Here is a 23,390-nt window from a genome sequence, read left to right as displayed (position 1 = left end):
TCACACGAACTAAAGCTGTGGCAGCAGCATGGAAAGATGCCTTAAGTTTGCTGTGCTCCTGCTCCTGTTCTCCATCCTGAAAACCGTCATCAGCCCAGCACGGTACCGAAGAAAAAAAAGAGTTGTCCCACAAGTGGCCTTTCAGGGAGCACTGCACAGGAAAAGAGAAAACGTCTGATAATGAGATAGGACCTAGAGGAGAAAGAGTGAGTCCTGGTTTGCGCAGACCACCTTAAATTTTATTGTCCACAGCTGAATAAAACGACTACAGGCAGGTCCCTAGATCCTATGGGATCTATATGGATCCTAAATCCATATCCAAATAGCTCAATACCCTCAGAAATCTCCATAGTTTGATGGTGGTTTATATGTATGTTGAAATTATGAAACACCCCAGTAGTATATATAAGAAATTCACTGTCATAGTAATGTCAACTGTTTCCACAAGATGTCACAAGACGATAAGGATCAAGGAAGAAACTGAGCCTGCTAAATATCCCTGTAGCATCACAGGGCATCATGCTTCACTTCAGATACAACTTACACAGAATGGCCTCACAGAAGTTGTAATCTCAAGGGAATTATGCAGCCTAAGAGATGTAGATTATCTGTACTAGGTAGCTGTAAGAGATGTCTCCAAATACAGTCATGTTGGAACTGATTATCACTGTACTATCCTTGCACGCAGGTGCTTACAACTGCTTACGGTGCTACCTTTTAGTAATAAATCAGTATCATCTGTAGGAAAGCCTTGTCCTTGTGTACTCGGCAAATTTTACGTAAGCTACTAATATTCAGTTAAACTCCCAGTATTTTCCATTTAATATGATTCTTTAAGGGTACATCCCTTTCTGCCCTAAATTCTCCATGAACTATTATTGCATGCTATGGAAGAGCTCCCATTCTTCCCTCTCATGCTAAGTAGTAATCAAAATAGTGGCTTTAGCAGACTTCTTACCAATACAAATCATCAGGCATATTGTCTGTAAAGTGTATTGGAAACTTGTGATTAAAGCCATTAACAAAATGCAAACGATGCATCATCGGTTTGGCAAGTGCTGAATCACTCTCGGTGGAGTACAGTAGCTCTCACTCAAACAGGCACAGAACTTCTGGAGCCAACAGCAGTAGCAGCAGCAAACCCCCCATTGCCTTCAGCAGGCCTGGGCTGACACAAGTCACCCCTAAGTATGTTACAAGTCACCTTCGCAGTAAACACACAGGTTACAGAATCAATCCCAGAGTCATCAAGGTTGGAAAAGCCCTTGAAGCTCCTCCAGTCCAACCACAAACCTCACACTGACCGTTCTCAACTCCACCAGATCCCTCAGCGCTGGCTCAACCCAACTCTTCAGCCCCTCCAGGGATGGGGACTCCCCCCCTGCCCTGGGCAGCCCATTCCAACGCCCAACAACCCCTTCTGCAAAGAAATACTTCCTAAGAGCCAGTCTGACCCTGCCCTGGCACAGCTTGAGGCCATTCCCTCTTGGCCTGGTGCTTGTTCCTTGGGTCAAGAGACTCATCCCCAGCTCTCTGCACCCTCCTTTCAGGGAGTTGTAGATAAATAGTAGTAAGTTAAATACTCTCTGTAGAAGAGGAATGTGTTAATAATAAAGACGCAGCCCCATAATCACTTAATAGTTTACATGTGCCCTCCACACCTCACCATAACCTCTGACAAGTGGCAGGATTACCAGACAGCATTCCCTTCTGTTGTACTACAGCAGCAGGAGGTATTTAGCAGCCTCTAATTACAGTTTGAGTTAACAATTTTGTAGCCACTGGCCTGTAATTGGAATATATATAGAATCAGGCTATTTGCCATTAAAAACAACTTCCCAAAACTCCGGTGCTAGCCTGGGGCGAAGGCCCAGGTCGGGGGGCTGAGCAAGGGAAACCCCACGGCCGCTCCTGCCCGCGCTGGGGCTGGCAGCGGCCTGGGGAGACGCGGGCCCGGCGGGGCGAGCTCAGGGCCCGGCGCGGCGAGCCCGGGGCCCGGCGGCCAGACTCCTCCGGGCGCGGCCCGGGGCCCGAGGGACGCGAAGGAGCGGGCCGGGCCGGCTGCACGGCGCGTCCGGAGGAGCCGCGGGGCGTCCGGCGGCGACTCCGCGGCTCTGTGGGAGTTGTAGTCCCGCCGTGGCGGGGACGCCGGCCCCGACGGCCGCGGACTACAGCTCCCAGCGGGCCGTGCCGCCGCCGCCCATTGCTCGCCGGGCTGGGGGTGAGAGGCTGGAGCCGGTGGCGAGTGGCGGGGGGGGAGCGGGGGGGAAAAATGGCGGCGCGGCTGAGCGGCGGCGAGAACCGGCTGGTGTCGCTGCCCCTGTCGCGTATCCGCGTGATCATGAAGAGCTCGCCGGAGGTCTCCAGCATCAACCAGGACGCGCTGTTCCTCACCGCCAAAGCCACGGTACCGGCTCCCTCCTCCTCTCCCTTCCGTCCCCGCCGCGCGGGCCTGCGCCTCCCCGCGGTACCGCCGCTGCGGGCCGGGCTCCCCTCCCCGCTGCCGGGGCCTCCCCGCGCTGTGGCAGGGCCGGCCGCGGCCCCGGCGGGCGGCTCGGGCCGCTCCTCTCGTTCCCCTCCGCCCCGGGCCCGTCCCTCGGCGGCCATGGAGCATCGCGCTTCGGGCTCCCGCTGTGCGGCGGGGGGGAACGGGGCCTCGGCCCGGCCGGCCGAGCTCCCGCAGCCCCTGCGCGGCGCGGGGGGGGCTCATTTCTACCCCTGTCAAATCAGGGTCAATTAGCGCGGGTGGAAATGAGCCCCGGCTGCTTGCTGACCCCGCGGGTCACTTGCTGGGCTGGGGTTGAAGTGATGTACCAGAAGCCGAGCCTGCACTCGGTGCTCCCAGGAGATGTAACCACATCCCGACCTTGAGCTTTCCGAAGTTAGTGACTCTCTGCACAGCGTCCCCGGCATCCGTACAGTTAAATATGGTCCTTCTGCCTTTAAATAAGGATTAAAGAAAACTGCTGCCAGCTATATGTGAATTCATCCTTTGACTGTTGTGCTTTAATTTTTCAGGAGCTTTTTGTACAGTATTTGGCTACATACTCCTACAAACACGGCAGAGGCAAGGAGAAGAACGCTCTGACCTACAGTGACCTGTCACATACTGCCGAAGAGTGTGAGACCTTTCAGTTCCTTGCAGGTATCTATAGCGTGATGGTAAATCCAGTCTGTAATTTGGAAAATGAAATCTTGCTCTTATTGAATTGTTTTGTGAGGACACAATTCTCCTACTGGTCGTTAATCTCCTGTATTTCATTCATCTGGAACTCATAAACTACATCACTGAAAACATGTCGTTGTGAATGGGGATTTTTCCGGTGCTTCAAAATTAAAGAAGGCTAATTAGTTCTCAGCATATTGCCATAAGCATTTCTTAAATTCCAGCAACTCCATCTGAAAGCTTGCAGCCTATAAAACAAGATCACTGCACAACTTTATGTGAGAAGTTATGTGGCCCCAAAATTACACACGTAAATCTGTAAATCTTGTTTCTCAAAGTGATTAATTATATGGTTCCTCTCTCCTTTTATATATGTATGTACACGCATGTGTGTGCGCACACACTTTTTACGGATACTTGGCTTTTTGTTGTAACACTTAGCTCAGAAAAGGTATTGGCATAGGATATAGGTCAAGAATAAGATATTCCTAGCTGAGTTTTTATCAGGGTTCCCCGTGGACATCGTCCTTCCAGAGCACACAGTTCTGCTTTGTCTCAGGTCCATCATTATTGCCCTGAGCCAGTATCTTACCTTAATGCAGAAACCCCATTTCTACAGGACATAAATGGGAGAGCTGGCTTGTTGAATCTGCCTAAGGCAGTTGAGTAGTTGAGCATTCTATTTTACATCCAATAAATAATGTATGTGAGCAGGTAGTAAAGACAGTTGCCAGTAATCAGTCGTAAAATATATTCCTTATCTTTGGTTACTTGTGCAATAAGTGGGTAATTCCCTCTTATTCTTACAGCTGTATAGGTCAGACTAACTTAGCTGGTTATTCACTTAAATATTAATGTTTTTCACGTCTTCATTTCATTAGAGGTACGGTGCAACTATTAATTAGGCAACATAAGTATTGAAACTGACTCTTAAAGAAACAATTCTACCTTCCAGATATCTTGCCAAAGAAGATCCTAGCTAGCAAATACCTAAAAATGCTTGAAAAAGAGAAGCGAGATGGAGAAGTGGGGGAAGATGATGAAGAGGATGAGGAGGAAGAGGATGAAGATGAAGCTGTTGATGAAGATGTTGGGTCTTAAGGCCAACAGAGAATTGCTTCATAATTGATCCATTTTCTGTTGTATAAATGATGTTATTTTTGTGACTGAGAATCCAGATGCTGGATATATTTATATACTGAGCCATCTGCTTTTGCTTTAAGAAGTTTAGAAATTGATCTTTATACTTGTTGAGGAACAGAATTCTTCCCTCAGGAGCATGGTGGGGTAAGAAGAGCTAATGTAAATCTGACAGCAGAACTTGCTCAGATCCTTTAAAATTACTTCTTCAGACAATCATGGTCCAAATTTAAATTTCTTAAGGGCAGCTTTCAGTTCAAAAGCTCTTCTGCCCTCTGACTAGCAGGGAGTCCTTCCTCAGTTTCTGTTTCTCCTCAGAGTGGAAGATGAGATGAGGGGAGGTGTTTTACACAGTGTCTGCTGTCCTTGGCCGCCTCCTTGGGGAGCCAGTAACCAGTCAGACCCTCCCTCAGTCTTCTGGAAACAGTGCCAGGGCATTCGCAGCGGACCAAGCCCATTAAAAAAGTCTTTTGTAAAAACAGCAACTTCTGTAATGCAGCCTCAGTAGCCACGGTGGCACAGAAACAGGGTAGAGGATGAGATCCATTCCAGGAGCTAATGTGGTTCTGTGACTGTGGTGGTAAAAAGGACGTGTGTTAGATAATGATGTAAATACGTATATCTAGAACCTTTTTCTCTGATGAACTCTACCTTTGTGGTTTGTCCGTGGTGTTCTACCAAAACGCACATTGCAATCTATTAGATGTGGATTGTTAAGAATGAGCAACCCTTTTGCTATTATTTGAATGACAGACCTGGATTTTTCTTTTGTTTTGGGGGGGTTTTTTACTACAGAAATGGTAACTGTCCTGTGTAGAACTTTATATGCAACTTTTTAAAGTAAATGTTTTGTATGAAAAGTGACAATTGATGTAGAGACTTTCTATAGTTCTTTCCAGAAGGGAAGGGTGGACGAAAGGCTAAGTCGCGCTTTCAGTAGTCTCTATCAGCAATACTAACTAGATCTAGTCTGCTTTGGGAGTCTTAATTACATTAACCAGCTAATCTCTGCTGATACACAGCTAATGCTTGCACAGTGTCATGGTCAGTCAGAGTGAGAGAGAAGTGACCAAGATCTCTCCCCTGGGCGTGAAGAATGCCCCAAACAAGCACAGGAATGTTACTGGGGAACAAAACATCCCACCCCAAAAAGCTGGGCAGCAACCTGTGCTAAATCAGTCAGGAAGGGAGGTGTCTCAAGCAACACCCTAAGTTGGGTGGCGTGGTAAAGAGTTACCGGGAGACTCTGTCCTCCCTGTCAGGATAATCCTGACAGCTCCTCGTAGGTTGAAGGCACGAAGACACTGAACTGCTGTGGAAAGGAAACACAAGTCAGAAGGCTCGTAGCAACTCCATAATCCGGCACGCTCCAGATTTGTTCTACAAAAGCAAAAATGGGGGTTAGGCGGGCAAGATCAGAGACTGGCAGAGGAGTAAAACTACTGAGCCACACAAGAAACGCTCTGATTATTTTAAAAGATCAAAGTATGTTGCACTATAAAAAATTTTCCCAAAGCTACCATAAATCAAAATCGTATCAGGAGCGCTGCAGTGAGTGCGAGGTGATGTTTTATCCCTAAAGAAATTCCCAAGTGACTGTATGGAACTATACTATTGCCGAAAGGGTTGTTTTGCTTTTTAAAAATACTATTATTGAAAGTGCAGGGAGATCTGCAGGAAACTGAAGGCTGAATGCTGTCAGCTTGGAGGGGGAGGGTGCTTGCAGTAGGATATTTAAATTGTGTGGCATTGGTCAGCACTCAGTGGGTCTAGTGCTTGCTGGCTTTTGGGGGAAAAAAAAAAAACCTTACTTGTACTCTAGCACAAAACTGCACAGTAATTCTGTAGTGTAGAGGGCAACAAGAGAAATCATTGGGGGCCCATAAACCACTGGCCATCACACCGGTTGTGTTGCAGAGTCACAGAGGAATAGCTTGATCCCAGAGCTGGCATCTCCATTGTTGAACTGGTACTATGGCAAGGCCAAACAACACCTGCTCCACGGTTAAGTGAGGTGGCTCTCAACCGAATGACCTCATGCAGCCCTGGCAAAGAGGTCTTTATGCTGGGCACGTGTATTTTGAGGTAAAGACGAGTAAGTTTTAGGGCACGCACATTTATCGAAATTACAGGTCTGCTTTGTTTTAGACCTGGCGTTTTCCACCACCAATTTGGTCTTTGCAGCTGATCCAATTGTCCATTATGCAGAACCTTCTGAAAAGGTGTGTCTTCTTTTTTTAAAGCCAGTCCTGGTGCCAGGTGTATGTTATGAAGGACAATATTGCTGACTGGATGAAAGGTGCCAAAATAGCCACCAGCCCCAAGTAAGTATCTCCCACCATTCATCACCTGCAAGGGCTGATCATTTCTGGATTTCTGGCACTTTGGTTCAGCTGCCACTCAGCTTGTCAACGGATTGTTACCCCTGACATTTGGTAGGTAACGCAGAAACTCTGCTTTTAGACACCCTAAAAAAAGAAGAAGAAAAGAAAAAAAAAATCCCCAACACGTTCTTCAGTCACTGCTCTACGGCCTAGTACCTCGTGAGCCTGGGGAGGAGGGTGTCTCAGCATGAGCAGCCAAAGTGTCCAGGACAAAAACCGACACCGTGATCCAGTACATGTGTGCCTGTGCTGACACAACTGGGAGTATTGGTATCCTGGGACTAAAGACAAAATGTTTTTACTGGGACATGATATTAATATTCCCCAAGTCAAGCCTGTTTTTCCTGTAGTATTAACTCGTAAATGATCTCCCTGTCTTCACCTCAGCCCATGAGCTTTCTCATCCTGTTTTCTCTTTCTGTCCTGGTGAGGAGAGGGAGGGAGCAGCTGGGGGCACATCAACCCTCCACAACCAGAAATGCCAAACCAGCACATTAACGCTGGGCTACAGACTAAAGGAAATACATTTCAAGTGAGATCAGCTGTGCAAATAGACTAAATGATACCATGGGACATTGGTATAAGATTTCAACTGACACATCCCAGTCCACTTGCACCTTTATCCCTTGCAGTAAATCAAAAGCCACGTTCACAAGCTATTACAAAGCTTTAGCTACAAACCACATCCTTTAAATGAACTTCCTCAGGCTGGTCCAACAGTGACCGAGCAGCATTTGAATAAATCAAAGCACACAGCCCGCGTCTTCCTCTGCAACTGGATAATTCGCCTAGAATCCGTTAACTGCTGCTGAAATAACTGGGAAAGCAAGAAAAAGTGATTGTCTCTGACTTTTCCCTTTACAGCTCAGGCTTTTCTTCCCCACCAGCACCAAGCTCTTCATTGCTGTTGAAGGTCTCAAGCAGATGATGCACAGCTTGGGCCGCTGTGATCCCTCTGCTTTGCCACAGCTGCCCCTGCTGACTTTGAAGGACTTTTTTTTTCTCCTGCCAAGCTTTCAGGTGAGGAGCACGCTCATGGACCATGCATCAAAACTGTGAGTACTTCATCCACCACAGCCTGGGCTGACACGGCCTCTTCCTGCGCCCAGAGGAGGAACAGGAAAGTCCATGATGCCAAGGAAACCTTCCTTCAGGTATCAAATCCCTATCTATCCACATCCAGTATGGGAGACTTCACTGTAAACGGCTGAATCTCAACAAAATTACAGGCGTCTTAAACAGAGTTTTGAAGTGGAAAGCAGCCAGCTTTGCTTATGAGACCCATCGCTTTTTCTATTTTTAGTTTTCAAAGTCTGCAGTTGCTGAATGTTCCTGTGCTGCAGGGGAGCCAGCTGCGAGGCAGGAAGCTGGTGGGATTACCGGGCCTATCTTGGCCTGTTTAAGGTGTTCAGGGATTTTAGACAGTGGAACACAGGCCAGGGGCTACTTTCCAGGATGAATCTATTATTACATACATATTTCTACTTTTTTTCCCCTACAATACTAGCTCGTGAGATCTCTTCCCCCCAGCCAAGGCTGTTCAAAGGAGATGAAGCTTCCTAAGCTTGCAAAAAATGACAAAAGAACTGTGGTTACTAAGTATAAATTACCATATTTCATCCCTCTTAGAAGTTTCCTGCGGGATGATGAACATATTCTGTCAATTAGTGAGGCCACAAGAACTTGAACACCCTTCTGGATTCATTCAGCCAGAGTCCTCAATGGGGACTTCAGAGCTGCCAAAATTTGCCACAGCCATCTCTAACGCCTCGCATCTGCCAAAGCTTGTTGCCATCAAACCCAGTAAGTGGTAGTTGTTTTCCCCAAAAGCTTGACACAGAGCAAAACCACATCCAATTCAAAGTAATATCTCAAAAACAAGGGAATAAATAAAGCTCTGCCTCAAATGGAAGAGATGGCCGTGACTATTTCATACTATTGAGTAAAACTGATCTGTTTGCAGGGTTGGGCTCCCAGCAGGAGCTCCTCAGCATACTTGCAGTTCTTTCGGTACCCCCCCTTCACTTGATTTTTCTATTTAAAAATTGATCACTGTGGCTATTCACTCAGAAAGCAAGAAAAGGTAGGATTTCAGGCAAGTGCTTTCCAAAATGCTGACCTTCCATAAATAATTTCAGGATCATAACTTGTAAGACACTCAGTTAAAAGCAGCACATCTTGTCTCTGGAAAGCTGGGCACGGAGCAGGCAAGCACCCACAGAAACCTCTGAAATGCACCTAAGGGGTGTAGTGCAGAGGAGGGCAATGGGACTAGGAGAAATTTTTTGCTCTCAGACAACAGAGACCTCTCGTCACAAAAAAGCCTCCAGCCCAGCACATTTAAATTTGGATTACAATTTGGCAGAGCAAAATTTGGTATAGCATAATGATCTCTGCTCCAGTAGGATCTCCAATGTGCCACTGGGACTTTTAACAACTGTTTCTGAGCTACAGACTAAGCGGTCAATAATTTTAGATTCACTTCTGACCTCTGGCAGCAAGAAAAACAGCACCAAAGCTGTGATATAATTTATTTGCATAGTACACAGGAACTTTTTACCCCCATCCTGGGATTTCTCTATTTAGTGGCATTCAGCAGCTCCCCACTCATGAAATGTCCTCCCAGTGCTCACTGCAAGAAAGACATTGAGGTGCTGGAGCGTGTCCAGAGAAGAGCAACGAAGCTGGTGCAGGGTCTAGAGCACAAGTCCTGTGAGGAGCGGCTGAGGGAACTGGGGGTGTTTAGTCTGGAGAAAAGGAGGCTCAGGGGAGACCTTATCGCTCCCTACAGCTACCTGAAAGGAGGTTGTAGCGAGGTGGGTGTTGGTCTCTTCTCCCAAGTAACAAGCGATAGGACAAGAGGAAATGGCCTCAAGTTGTGCCAGGGGAGGCTTAGGTTGAATATTAGGAAAAATTTCTCCATTGGAAGGTTTGTCAAGCCCTGGAACAGGCTGCCCAGGGAAGCGGTTGAGTCACCATCCCTGGAGGTATTTAAAAGACATGTAGATGTGGTGCTTAGGGACATGGTTTAGGGGTGGGCTTGGCAGTGTTAGGTCACCGGTTGGACTCAGTCTTGAAGGACTTTTCCAACCTAAATGATTCTACGATTCTGTGATTCTCTACTCACTGGAAAATTACTTAGACCATGAATACATCCCACTCTATGCTCACGGGAAAAGCGGTCTCACAGTGTACAAGTAAGTGCAGAAAATGGCCGAATTAAATAAAGAGACATCAAACAAAAACTTGTAAAGATGAGGAATTTTATTTTATTGACATACTATGAGGCAAAACAAAATTGACACCATACAAAATAACTTTATAAAATATCATTCACATCATTATTTTGTCAGGAATTACAGCATTCTGAGCTTGTTACACGTCTTATGTTTTGAGGTGAAAAACACTATGCTAAATCTTTAGTATTAGTTGTATATATACAGTAAGAAACCAAAACAGAAACTGTTAGGTTTTTCATGAGTTTATTGCAAAAGTAGTGCAAACTATTTTACCTTGCAAGCTGTAAAACAAACTTGGAAAAGGACCCACCTAAGCTTAAAAACATGACAATAAATGCTCAATTTTTCACAGCCTTTGAAGCTTCCTTCAACAGTTCTCAACAAAGAAATTCCCCATCTCTGCACATTTTTAGATTTTTACTGACTTGGAAATGAAGAAGTAGATGATGCACCCATACTAGCAAGGACGGACCCTGCTCCAACACGGGGTGCAGCTCGGACCAAAGCCGGCGTTTGGGGGGTTCGGTGCACAGCGTGGCCGAGCCCCCGTCCCGCCGCTTCTCCATCACCCCCAAAACACCGACCAACCCGGCTAGTTCGGTCAGTTGGGTTTTTCTCCATTAATAAGCTGCCCCTCTCCACACTCGTGTTTGAGAAAAGAGTCAAGAAAGCAGTACGAGCAAAAAAGAAAAAAAATATTAAGAATTAGGAACATGTATTGTCTGTTTTAGAAATATAGTATCCTTTTCCTGAAGTCTACGTAAAGCGTATTTCCTCGTGGTCCCCCTCCCCCTTGCGTACACAATGCAGGGCAAATCCCATCCCGAACTACTGCATGAAACCAAGGAAGGATACTACATTCTACGAGATCAAGAAAAACAACGGTCTAAAACGCTACCAGGGTCCCCCAAAGCAAAACAGGTAGCTAGTAACCTACTAAAAGAAAAATTATAATAAAAGCAAACAAATGCTACATGAAAAATGTTAAAGGAACAAAATGCAGCATATTCAGGCTTTTTTTTTTTTTCTTGAGGTACCTATATAAATATTACCTTCTGCCCAAAGTACTATTTGTTTTGTTAAAAAACTAAAGTCCTTATCATGAGCCAATTGCAGGGCATACATTATTATTGAGAAAGTGCAACCATGCTGATAATTTATATGCAGCATATTAAAGGATGATTAGGCTTTAGAAAATATAGCTTAAGTATAGACCTGATGGAGCAGTTTTATAAAAACATTTAACAGAGGCATTTTCCTTTTGTTCGAGTCTCTCTGCAGCAGAAAGCCTTAGGAAACAGCTTTGAAGTCCTGCCACGATGGAATGTCAGCACTTTTACAATTCCATATATAGATTTTTCTTTAATATTTAAACTAAATACAATTTTACAGAAGAGATTCCCCCTCTGTAATAGGTACTGGTAAAAAGTCAATTTTTTTTTTTTTTAAACTTCAAAAAATGATAGCATATCACAACTTAAAATTTTCCAAAAAGGAATTATTTTTAAGTAAAAAATGTTCACATAGTAGAAAAACTTACACATAGTTGTAAACTTTTACATACAAAACTGTGGAAAAGTCAATGACATTTTATTCCCTTACCCTTCCACATGCATCCCTGCATTTCATACATATACACGCACACACACAGGTATTGTGTACGCTGTGTGTGTAGATATGCAGACACAGACACACAGATGTATGTAGCTAGGGTTGGGATTATATATTTCAAAAAATTCTTTATTGGGTATTTCTCTTTGCCTAGGTCTGCTGTGATACTGTACATTTTATCACTTGATACACTGAAAAATATTTTAAAATTTGCTAAAACTAGGTTTTGTGGCTTTTTTTTTTTTTTTTTTTTTTACTTTGTGGTTAAAATTATTCCGCTGTTTTTAATTAAGAATATGACTTTTGATTGTTATGCACTGGGAAAAAACACAAAGGCACAAAGAATAAAACTCAAATACAATATTGTTGTCTCTGAACAATAAACCCAGAGGTTTTGGTTTGCAGAATGCCGCCTCCAAAGAGGTCAGTCATCACACACAGTTTGGTCGCTTTTGCCAATCTCATCGACAATTTTGAGTAAATAGCACCCAACTGTTTAAATGAGGTAGATCCAAATCGAAAAAAAGAAAAGCTGGGTCCCCAACACTTTATTTGCCTCTATTTAAAATGTTTTAAGGATTATATGTCAGTCGTAAGAAGTGGAAAACGATGGCACTATCTGAAGCAAGCACAGAACTCAAGAACAGCTTTTTTCAATGTAAATTTAAGTGTTAAATCACAATCCTCCTTCAGGCAGAGATTTCCTAGCAGGGGGGAGGGAGGAGAATATGTTCAACAACAACTAAAAAAAAAAAAAAAAAAAAGCTGAGGTTTGAGAAAGCCTGTTTTCGGTAGACTGCCAGAGAAATGCCCAAGAGCCCAGTTTCTGTAGAGCAACAGTGACAGCCAGTGCCTAAAGAGGTCAGTCACAGTATACAGATCTACAAGTTTCCCTTTATTTCTCAGGTGAGAAGACCTCCTTTTCTACTAGTTTAGTTTCATAGGAACATCCTACTCTGGTTAAACAGTATTTTTGCATACTCTGAGAAAAATCGGACAAATTTATCATTTTGTTAAGGCTTAATTTAAAGTGGCAGCGCCACACAGCATCATGCAAATGTTAAACTACGTTATCAAGATACATACAATGTATTTAAACTACACACCTACGTGAAACCTCATCGTTTGAGTAACATAAAGCGACACTTACAGTCTACATGGTAAATTCTGCAATGCTGTTGAGGCATTTAAAACTCAATCGAGGGTATTTCTGTGTCTGCTTTTTGTATTACAAGTGCTACTCTTACCCAAACAGCACTACATCATTTATATATTGCAAGCACAAGATATTTTAATACAGATGCAACACACATACTAACTAGTCAACATACATTTAGTACCACTTGAAATGAGGCCCTTAACATCATGGGGTTTGGGGTTTTTTTCTTTCAAAAAAATAGCAAACTTTAAACGGTCATAAAAACATTGTGATTTAAGGGAACATTGACAATATGCAATTTCTGAATAGGTTTCTGTTTTTTTTTTAGTTATTTTATAAAAATAAAAAAAAAAATGAAAACTATTAAAGAAAAGATTAAAACCTTAACAGATGTCAGTTAAATCTGCAATGTACCAAAAGGAAAAAAAAAAAAAGGATTTAATCAATACATTCTGTTTTCCATCTCACCCTCCTGAGATCAAGTTAACCACTTTGCTGCACAGAAATCTCAGACTGGATCTTTACTTACTAACTGCCCTAAATTTTGAGATTTTTGTGATTGTACAAACTAATGAAGTACTGCAGAAGCCAGTGAAATTGTGCTTATTATTCCTAGCAAAATACTGCCTTTATACCTTTTACAAACAGTCCCACTTTTCTGTCACTAACATACGTGTGTGTATACACACACAGATACATGGATATACACACTACACATATAAAATCTACTAAGCTTTATCAACAAAGTACAGAAAACAAGTGGTAACACTCTTCAGGATAGATAGCACGTAACTTTGCCAGATATACTTCCTCATTGCACCTAATTTAAAATTTGATTCTCCAAGATCCATAATTCTGCAACTTAGTCCTTAATGTTTGTTTGTTTGTTTGTTTTAGTTTTGGTTTTTTCTTTTCTTCCTCCCCTTAACAAAGGCCTTGCTTTCCCAAATGGTCTACTGGTAATTATTCCTTAAGTAAACTTCATTAAGGAAAAGCACATAATATCTAACCCTTCCTCCCCATGTACTCAAATTATTTCTACTGCCCAAAACCAGGTAATAAAGAATTGGAAAAATGGAACAATCTCTTGGTGGGAGACATTCTGGAGACTCAACGTTGACGGACAACTGAATATCAGATTCAAGTCGGTCAGGCAATTAGTGACATGTTATTTACTTGAAAATAAAATTACAAAGTTGTCACTTGTAAATGAGAGAAGCAATTTAAGGGCTCGGTCTTGCTAATTTCCATGAGAAAACATATCAGGAACAACAAGATTAGAGGCGATATGCTTTTTTTCTTTTTTTTTTTTTTAAGCAGAGAAACAGTGGGATCTGAGCATCTCACAGTTGATGCAGAATTAACTTTGGTGAAGTCTAGAAATAAACTTCTTTGTATGCTATGTTGATACAGGACAGGTTTGATCCTATCCACAGCATACGATCAAGTAGCTGAGATTCTGAGGTGCCGATAAAGCACAGACCAGATCTGCTTTGAGTCAAGTACATGGCAAACAAAAATGGCCAATTTTACATATACTGGCATGAGTGAAGCTTCCTCTACTCATGGATTCAAAAACAGGAAAAGCTGATAAATACAGAATAGAGTCCACATTAAATGTAACTTTTTTTCTGACAGGAAATCTAACCTAACAAAGCAAATACAAAGAGCACCAGCCAGGGGATTAGAAACTCCCAAGCTTGCTTTCTGACCTTTTCACAATTCACACTTGGCAAGCACACTCAAAAGACCATAAAATGGCCAGAAAAGTTTAAATTTGTATTTCAGGGACAATTCGTAGGCTTGCTCCCAGGTTAGCCAGTATCTGTAATCCCTGCTGATTAGACAGTAGTTATTCCAGCAGGTATTTTAGTTGTGCTTAGAGACAGTGGGAACAAAATAGCAAAACTAAGGCAGAGCAGTACAACAGCACATCCAAAGTGTGGGGGGGGGGGGAACCAAAACAAAACTATGTACTCATAACAGCCATATAAAAATGAAAATGTGCTTTGATACAGATTTATAATGCAAATACTAGGCTCTTCAAAACAACACAGCTAAGTTGGTTGGTTGAAGAGTAGCCACAGGTAGTTTTAAGACGCATCAGCTGATGCAGTCCCTGGACAATTTAAAGCAATTACTCTTTTGAGGATATTTAGATGAGAGGGAGTAGCCAGCCTTCATCTTGTGCTGCGGGTCCACTTCCTTAGCACTGCCACATGCAAAGCTCCCAAGACTAGCTCCTACCAAGCTCTCACACCTCCAAATTCAGCAAACGCACCTGTTCTTGCTCCAGCCAAGTCCAGAGCCCTCGGATACGGAGGGCTGAAACCAGAAGTCAGCTCGAGGGAACTGCCTGTAACATTCCCCTTTTGGGGCAGGAGCTGAGACACGTGTGGGTGGGGGACCTGCAAGGGGCTGTGCCAGAGCTCTGGCTGCACTCAGGGGCCCCTCGCAGGGAAGCCAGAAGGAAAACCAAGATTTAACTGTCACCTTAACAAGTGCTTAATTAGCAGTTTTGCAAGAAAATGTTTCCCCTTGCCTCCTTATCTCATTTCCACAAGGGTAGTTGGCATAGGACGGATGGCATTTCTCTTCCGTGTCGCCACGACAAGCACAGGGTTCTTTCTTTGCTTAAACCTTCTGATGCTCCTTTGGGTTTGCAGACCTAGTCTAGAAAGCACACAACGTTATTCTTGTCGTTTTATAAGAATATGCGCATGGGGAAGCGCGTTCAGCACGCCTGCACAGTGAAACCCCTTCCAGGCCACAGCAACGTCAATAGTGTCTATGAATCTGTAATACAAGATGTAGTGAAATATTTTCAGAAAAGCAGCTGTTTACCCTAGAGGAAAACCCTATACTTTACGTTTTTTGTGAGAGCTCTGTGGAATCATAACTGAGAACTGAGCAAAATTTGGGGGATTTTACCCCGTTCAGTTATTAGTTGGCTTAGCTATTCAGTCAACTCACCATTGCTCAACGAGAACTGGCTTCCAGAAAGTCAGAACTTTAGCAATCCTCCCTGCCATCAATAAGCTTCATTAGTGTCTACGCCCAAAGATTAAGATAATGAAACGGCAGGTAGCACGTAATACCCCAGCAAACTTGCTTCTGAGATGCCAACGTCCATAGCATAAAGCCCAATTACTTTTAAATAATAAAAAAACCTATAACACTGCTATGAAACCACACCAGCGCGTTGTGCTTAAACAGGTAGTATTTCTGTCAGCAGAGTGGTTAATTATAAAATGAGGAAGCTCGTTTGGCTTCACTGTAAACAAAATATGATGAATTAACACAGTTTTCTACAGTTTCATTTCAGGTCATTTAAAGCACCTTTAGCCTGCATGCACTTATTTCAAGGTTGAGTTACAGCCAAGGCTTTGCACATAACTGACACTAAATATTCATAATATGAACATACTCTAGTTTGGGGTTGGTTTTTGGCATTTTGTTTTGGTTTTGTTTTTTTTCCCCCCATTTTAAAGTTTTATCACGATCTATGTGGGAATCTAGTATTTTCACTGTTACAGTCTCATGTCAACTTATCTAAAAAATATGTTAAAAAAATATTCCAATACATAATTTTTGCCTCAAATTCAAAATATATTTCAAGCACCTCCACATCATTTTCAGTGAAAGCATGACATTTTTCAGCCAACAGCTAAAGTATGAAAACATTTCTCATTTGGAAACAACAGTATACAAACTCAGGGAGTGAAGGGACAGGTTCTAGAAGGAGTTGCTGCTATCAGGTAACCCTGCACAAAAGCCAACGTGCCAGATGTGCCTCGCCACTTCCGATACCGTGTGCCAACACAGGGCGCACCTACACCTTAGGAAGACAGAAGGAGCGACGAGCAGCCGTCCAAGATCACAGTATGGCACCACTAGTTCTCCAGCAAGAAACAAAGTAGTAAAAATACAGTTCGTTTGGGAGCATTTTAGCTGCTTAGTAGTAGGTTCACTTTAAAAATTAATTTGTCTGCAGAGGAATACAGGAGGTAGCCTTTAACTGCATCTGCTTGCTAACTAAAGAGTATTACAAAACCACCTTTTGTAGTGATTTGGCCAAGCCATTATATTCATATTAACACTTCAGGCAAAGAAACAACACAGAAAAAGCAACTGAAACACACTAAATGAGATAAACCTGATTACGTGCCACACCAAGCACACGCCCCCGCCCAATATCCTTTGAATTAAAACCATCTCGGAGGAATGCATCTTTCCAGGCATTAACGCTCAGAAACAGGAGGCAAAACTTGCTGTTTCACATCCTAACGCTAGATGACGGGGCTGGAGTTTGGGTCTCTCCCATCTCCGAGAGTTACAGAAGCAAAAATGCAACTACTGATGGACAGGAGATCGACAGCTTTCTCATGTGGGCAATCAGAGAGGCAACACTATCTCTTAGTTCAGAGCACTAAAACATCTACTGCACTTGACAACCCTACACCCACGGAGGGACAGAGAGCAAGACATTGTAACTTGGATCCCAAATCCCTATTATTCCACTAATTCTGCCACACAGACTGGTTGTTCTTCATATGACACAGAATCAGATACTGGCAGAAGCAAGGAAAACGTATGACAGCTACAGCTGATAGTCCAGATGTTAGATTGATGCTATTAGTCACCTAACAGTGACAGCAAAGATTGGCATTTGAACGTTGCACAGACAACAAGCACATTGGTAGCTTAAAAACTGTCTTTGTATCTTTACGGTGTGGGAAAAATGTGCATAGAGAGAAAGAAGAAATATTTTATAAATACTGATGAACGCTAAATATTTCCACTGTAGAAAAGCAACTGTGCCCTTGGATTCATACCATAATGCAAACAGAAAGTATAACAACGTTTAAAACCAAAGCTCGTATCTCAATACTGTAAAATATGGCAGTATTCCTAAAAATGTAAGAACAACAAGGAATGGTATCCACAGCATTTCAGTACTTGCTATGCACAGCATTATTTACAGTATTTTCAAACAGCTACAGCAGATGCAAAAAAGAAGTCTTACAGTAAAAAGGGAGTTTAAAAAAAAAAAAAAATCAGTGCAATTACCTTCTACTTGAAGTTTTCCTTAGAAAAGACTGAATGTATGCATCAAGAAGCATGTTACCAAATGTAATATAAAATTAAAAAAAAAAGCACTGTCCTGCATTAGAAATTGAGAAAGCCACACTGGCAGGACAAATACACAAAAAGAGATGGTACTGTAGGAGAAGAGTATTAAAAAATAGGACAAAAATGTGACTTTATTACACTGGTATTGAGTGTGAAAAATACTGAGCGAGAATTCTTTTTACATTCCTTTATTTAATGCGTGATATGATTTTTTTTTAAAAAAAGTCCCTTATGGGTTATTTATGCCACCAGAGATGTTTCCTGGATTACGTCAAGAGGCAAGTACGCCCATCTAAGTCTCCAAAGCTCCCAGTCCTGCATTTCTAGTACTTGCAGTCTTGAATAAGCATGACCTGCAGAACCAACCTGTTCTCACTTCAAAATATCAACATTCTTCCTCAAAAAGAAACAACCTGCATGTACACTAAAAAACCTAAAACAATGCACTAAGTTTGGCTGGGGGGGTGTTAACGCAGACCTTCCTCCTATCCTTGCTCTCAGTTAAATTTTTGAGATTTGTTGGCATGAGAAAGACTGGGGTTTCTACAGGCAAGACACACATGGCCACTGTATTTTAGGAATCTACTGCTACAGTAAAGGAAACAGCATTGGCAGAAATGCACAAAGCCCTCCAGATCACAATCTTCTGGTTAACAGAGAGCCTTTGTGCACGTACACGTATGACTTTAGATAAAAACACCAGAAGCATCTCAACTCGATTAGAAATGTCAATCTTTTCAAAAAGTAACCTGGGAACACAAAAACCTAAACACCCACACCTACTCTTCAAAAGTTTAAATTTAAAATCCTTGTGGAAATATTATCTCTTGTCTTAGTTATAAAAATGATCCACTAGCATGTGAACAAGACTTAAATGGACAAAGGCTGCAGGAGTTATTGATAGGAGTCAGAATTAAAGCTAAACCTTCACAACCTTTTTGCTTTTACGATCAGGGAACACTGCCTGGAGGCTTGGATGAAGATCAAAAAAATTTATTATGGATTTCTTGTTTTAAGCATAAAAGTTTCCTGTAAATTTTCCATGCCGGCTCCAGCAGATGAAGACACAAAACCTAACAACTCACCCAAAACCTGACAGATCTACAAACAAGGATATTAGTATGTCAAAACTTCTGTAACACGGAAAATCATTGATTGTAATTCAGCAAGCCAAATAGGGTTGCCAAATATTCTAACCCAAACCAAGCCAAAATAAGGAGTTCTAATAAAAACAAGTGATCCTCCATACATCAGTGCATATATATATACACTAAAAGTGTTAAGATTGCATAGGGCTATCTTGAATGCCAAACTTGTATAAGGCAGAGACAAATTCACCTCCTTCCAACATTTCACAACAGGACATCTCCTCCTCAGGACTGACTCAACTCAGCTTCCTGGGTGCTGGAAGAAGTGGAGTGGACATGTTATAATATTGAGCCACTGGAGCAGAAATTTCCAAAACTAAGCAACCCGAATTATTGCATTATACCTCCGACATTAAAAAAAAAAAAAAAGACAATTTTTAAGTATTTTATCTTTGTCGATATTATTTTTTACCTCCCTACAGGAGAATTTTGCACTTGCTGCTGCTAGTTTTTGGGGGTTGCCACAGAACCACGTGCTTCAGAAGGGCTCTCTGGAGACATCTGGTCCAGCCCCCTGCCCAAAGCAGGTCCAAGCAAGCCAAGACTGTGCGGGGACCTGTCCAGCCAAGTTTGAGCCTCTCCAAAGACAGAGATTCTACAACCTGTTTCAATAGTGTTACCATTTCCATAGAAACTCAAGAGAAAACTAATCCATAGCAGGCAACTCATTAACATCGGTTCATTTCAAGCACACTCTTAAAACAAAAGAACTACTGCAGTATTGGCAGTGGTCAGCTTGTCCACAGCACAGCTCATGCCTGCAATGGGAATAACATATTTTTGTCACCAGGGTGGAATTACTATCAGTTTTCAGACTGCTAAGCACCAGGACCGCCTGCACTGACGGCTGAATTCAAGCAAAAGGTCATTGCCAGGAACGTAACGGAGAGCAAGAGGAAGGCAAGGGATGAGGTCTTGCCCAGAGCTCTTTTGCATCAGGAGTCACGCAACTCCACTGCATGGGCTGAAAAAATAAAAAACCAACAACTGCCAGAGGGTAACGCACATTTGGTTATTGCTGACCTGAGCTGCATAGTGACTTAGTGGTTATAACTGTCAACCTCAACTGTGACTTCCACAGCAGGAATGTGTGTGACAGAGACAGCTTGAGCTTTGTGTTTACCTGAGATATTGCTGTTCTTACAAGATACATGGGAGGTAAGAAAAAAAAAAAAAATAAGAGTAGGATTTTAGGTGTTCGTGGTGGGTTTTTTTTTGACAGGAGATCTTTTTTTAATACGTAATTAATATTAAAAATATTCCCAGGAAGATAGCTGCTGGACTTACAGCATGCTGTACTTCTCAAAGTATAAACTTAATATTTTTTGAAAAATGCTTTAAATTATTCACTAATTCACCACTTTGCAGGGGGTGGGAGAGGGGAGGGAAGGAGGGAGAATTAGTAGTATTAGAGGCTTATAAAGATGTGTAAAAGGTAAAAATGTCCCTAGCCTGAAATGCATATAACCATCCCAAGTTCTTCATACTCAGGGAAGGAAAGCTACACAGAATTTCTGTTCATCCCAAGAGGATACACAGACAGCAGCTACTCTCAGATTAAGAGTCTGCCTAATACAAATTTTCTCACAAAAAGAAGCTGCAACAACTATTTCAGCCCAAAGAATACATCCTAAATAGGATGCAGTGAAGTCCCACAGTCTGCTTCAGAAATAAGATTTGAGGTCAAGACAGATTCTGCCCTCCTCACCCCATCTGACCACCTGTATAAGTCATTTATTCCAGATCTGCACAGAGAGGAAAGAGGAGGAATTTCACATCCAAGAGGTCTCTACATAACAAACAGCAAATAAACTAAATGGCGTCTTAAAATGGTTGATCTTTTTCCTATTTGTTAAGAATAATTCATATAAAAAATAATTCTTATATAAAACTCTGCCAAATTAAAATCTTCACTGAAATATGAAACCTCTCAAGCAAATGCACAGAGGAGTGCAAGATACCCACCACGGAAAGGTTTTGCAGTTTTGCAGTACTTTAGGGAGGTATGTACAACCTGGCTGGGACACAGAAAGCTAGGCAACGCGACCTGGAATTTGCTTTCTGTTATACCAGCATAATTTAAAATCTGGATTTACATAACTATGACCAAGAAGAAAATCTGACCCAGCAGCCTAATCACCGAATTAGAACAATAAAAATACAATCAATCTACGAATAGGTTTACATTGTAATCTCACCTAAACAATACCGACGACCAACACACTGCTACAAGGTGAAGATCTGAACTTGCACAAAGTTATGTACCTAAAACTCTTTATGCAGCATTTTGTATCTTATTCGACAGCAACCAGTTAGAGTCTATCTGCTATATGGCACAGACCTCCGTATTGGTTAAAGCTACTCGCCTGTCTCAGGTGGCTAGAGGTAAATGTATTCAAAACAGTGACTGAGCATCTGCTAAGGGAAAAGACGAAGCAAAATGAATTGGTGGAAGAGAATGAAGTTTTTAAAACCTGCCTCTTAGCATGTTATTTCAGTTATCCTACGGAAAAATAAACAAAAGCAAGTCAGCATAAACAGGTTTCCTAGGCTTCTTCCATTTTCTTCTAAACCTGCTTGTGGCATCATAATTAGTGCAATGGTTTACATATGTATGATGGTTTTTTTATGAACCCAGTGTGCAAACTAACAGAAGCATTTGTCTAATAATTGAGTTTTAATTAATGCTTCTCCTAAGAGAATGGCAAAACTCTCACATTTACTCTTGACCTTATGCATAATGAAGAGAGTTTCACCTCCCTTCATAAGTAAACTTCAGTTTCCTAAGATTTATCTTTACTGCATAGATTCTCTGACTTTTGTCTAAATTACAGCGAGCCACTCTCCTCTTAGAGCTCCTGCTTCACCAATATTCAACATATAAATAAAATACAATTGTTTTGTGCTTGAATGAACGTAGAACGTTGGTCTCGTGTGCGTCTCTGAACTGCACAGGCAAAACCTGCTATTGTTGTGTGCACGCTCAAGAAGCCTTTCTACAAATTACAAGCTATACAATATACACTGTATGTATTTCTGAACTCTCACAAAGTCAATTGCATATTTTTGCATTTGAATAGTAACGCCCCCACGATAAGGTTTTAATTTCTAAATCCAAAGCATTCTTGATATGTTAACAGAAGTATAATGAGCACTCCTTAGTAAATAAAAATAAATAATAGCGTCTAGTCTATCACATTAATACTGTGAAACATATATAAAATTTACATTAACTCAAACAACAGTGAAAAAGGATTGTACTGTATTTATCACCACAGACCCGTATTCTTTAGAGACTTTGGAAAGCAAATGTCACAGTCCTGTATGACAAATTCTAAAGTTAGCTGTCAGTATGATTTTAAAAAAATTCTTTACAAATTTTTTTTTTTTAATGGCACATTTTCTTTTGCCAATCTAACTGGACCTATTAAAAAGCTTAGGTTCATTCTTTTTTAAAATTCTTCTTTAGTCTATGAAAAACATTTTCAAATGCAGCACAATAAAAAACATTCAAGAACAAGCTTCAGAAAATACATTTGCCCTTAGACACACAGAATAATCTTTATAAGACAGTTGAAAACCAGAATTTTGACACATTTTTCTTTTGAAAATAAAAATTTTGTAAATGCATCTAGAATAATCAAGGCTTCATAAATAGTCAAAAAATGCTTTGCTTTCCTTTGTATTAAAAGCTAATTCACAGCATTTTAGCCCATCAAACTTTAGTATGAATTAGATCTTTCCAAATTTTTAAAAGCAATTCAATGAATAGCAAACTGAACGAGGAGTTTTGTGGGTTGGGTTGTTGTTTGGTTGTTTTTTTTTTTTCCCCCCCTAAGCCCTGAGATCACAGCTCTTGATTTAATTATAAAATATGGGTCTGTTTTATACCAAGCAGCTTAGAGATTTTTGGCAAACCACATTTCCAACAATAGTGGGGTTTGGTACAAGAATGCAGTTCATAATCAAGTCTGAAATTCTGGACGGAAGGCTTTCTTGCAAACGGGAAAGAAAAAAATTAAGATGCATCACTCATTGCTGGCTGTCACTGTAGCTTGGGCAACTGTTGGTCTAAGTGCAGCTGGTCTCCTGTGAATCCAACTCTGTATTGTACTGAGTTGCTAAACATTAAAACATGTCAAGCAAAGTACATAGTGCGCAACGTGTCCTGATGAACTTGAACTGCTTTAGCAAGTGCTTGATGATCTCTGCCATTACTCTGACCAGAAGTGTGGCTTCCTTCAGCACTGAAAGAGAAGGGAGGTGGGGAGAAAAAAAAAGAGGTTGGGGTGGGGGGGAAGAGAAACCCTATTTAATCTGCCTCTCCTTGCATACAATGTTTTCATATTATTAATTTCTTCTGAACAGACGGTCAAAAGTTAATTACCCTTAAAACACCACTGAAGTTCT

At 41.8% G+C, this 23,390-nt stretch overlaps 2 protein-coding genes across 6 annotated transcripts in view; one reads left to right on the top strand and one right to left on the bottom strand.

Moving 5' to 3' along the window:
- Positions 1-2,236: 2,236 nt before the first annotated feature.
- CHRAC1 (chromatin accessibility complex subunit 1) lies at positions 2,237-5,183 on the top strand. Its single transcript, XM_074833110.1, has 3 exons — positions 2,237-2,407; positions 3,019-3,145; positions 4,122-5,183. Exons 1-3 carry the CDS (start codon positions 2,273-2,275, stop codon positions 4,265-4,267), a joined length of 408 nt encoding a protein of 135 aa, XP_074689211.1. The 5' UTR covers positions 2,237-2,272; the 3' UTR covers positions 4,268-5,183.
- A 4,753-nt stretch (positions 5,184-9,936) lies between these two features.
- Positions 9,937-23,390, bottom strand: part of AGO2 (argonaute RISC catalytic component 2) — a 66,854-nt gene continuing 53,400 nt past the window's right edge. For all 5 annotated transcript variants that reach the window (XM_074832799.1, XM_074832890.1, XM_074832708.1 and 2 more), the window contains one exon: positions 9,937-23,227. In XM_074832799.1, coding sequence (XP_074688900.1) covers positions 23,119-23,227 — 109 coding nt within the window. In that variant the 3' untranslated portion in view covers positions 9,937-23,118. The remainder of the gene's footprint in view (positions 23,228-23,390) is intronic.

The sequence above is a fragment of the Strix aluco genome, chromosome 1, assembly GCF_031877795.1.
Source record: "Strix aluco isolate bStrAlu1 chromosome 1, bStrAlu1.hap1, whole genome shotgun sequence".
Taxonomy (NCBI): Eukaryota; Metazoa; Chordata; class Aves; order Strigiformes; family Strigidae; genus Strix; species Strix aluco.
This window is presented reverse-complemented; position numbering and strand designations above follow the sequence as displayed.

Coding starts and splice junctions, on each gene's coding strand:
- CHRAC1 (XM_074833110.1), top strand. CDS start 2,273: ATGGCGGCGCGGCTGAGCGGCGGCGAGAACCGGCTGGTGTCGCTGCCC. Junction 2,408..3,018: donor TCCTCACCGCCAAAGCCACG/GTACCGGCTCCC, acceptor TTAATTTTTCAG/GAGCTTTTTGTACAGTATTT. Junction 3,146..4,121: donor GACCTTTCAGTTCCTTGCAG/GTATCTATAGCG, acceptor TCTACCTTCCAG/ATATCTTGCCAAAGAAGATC.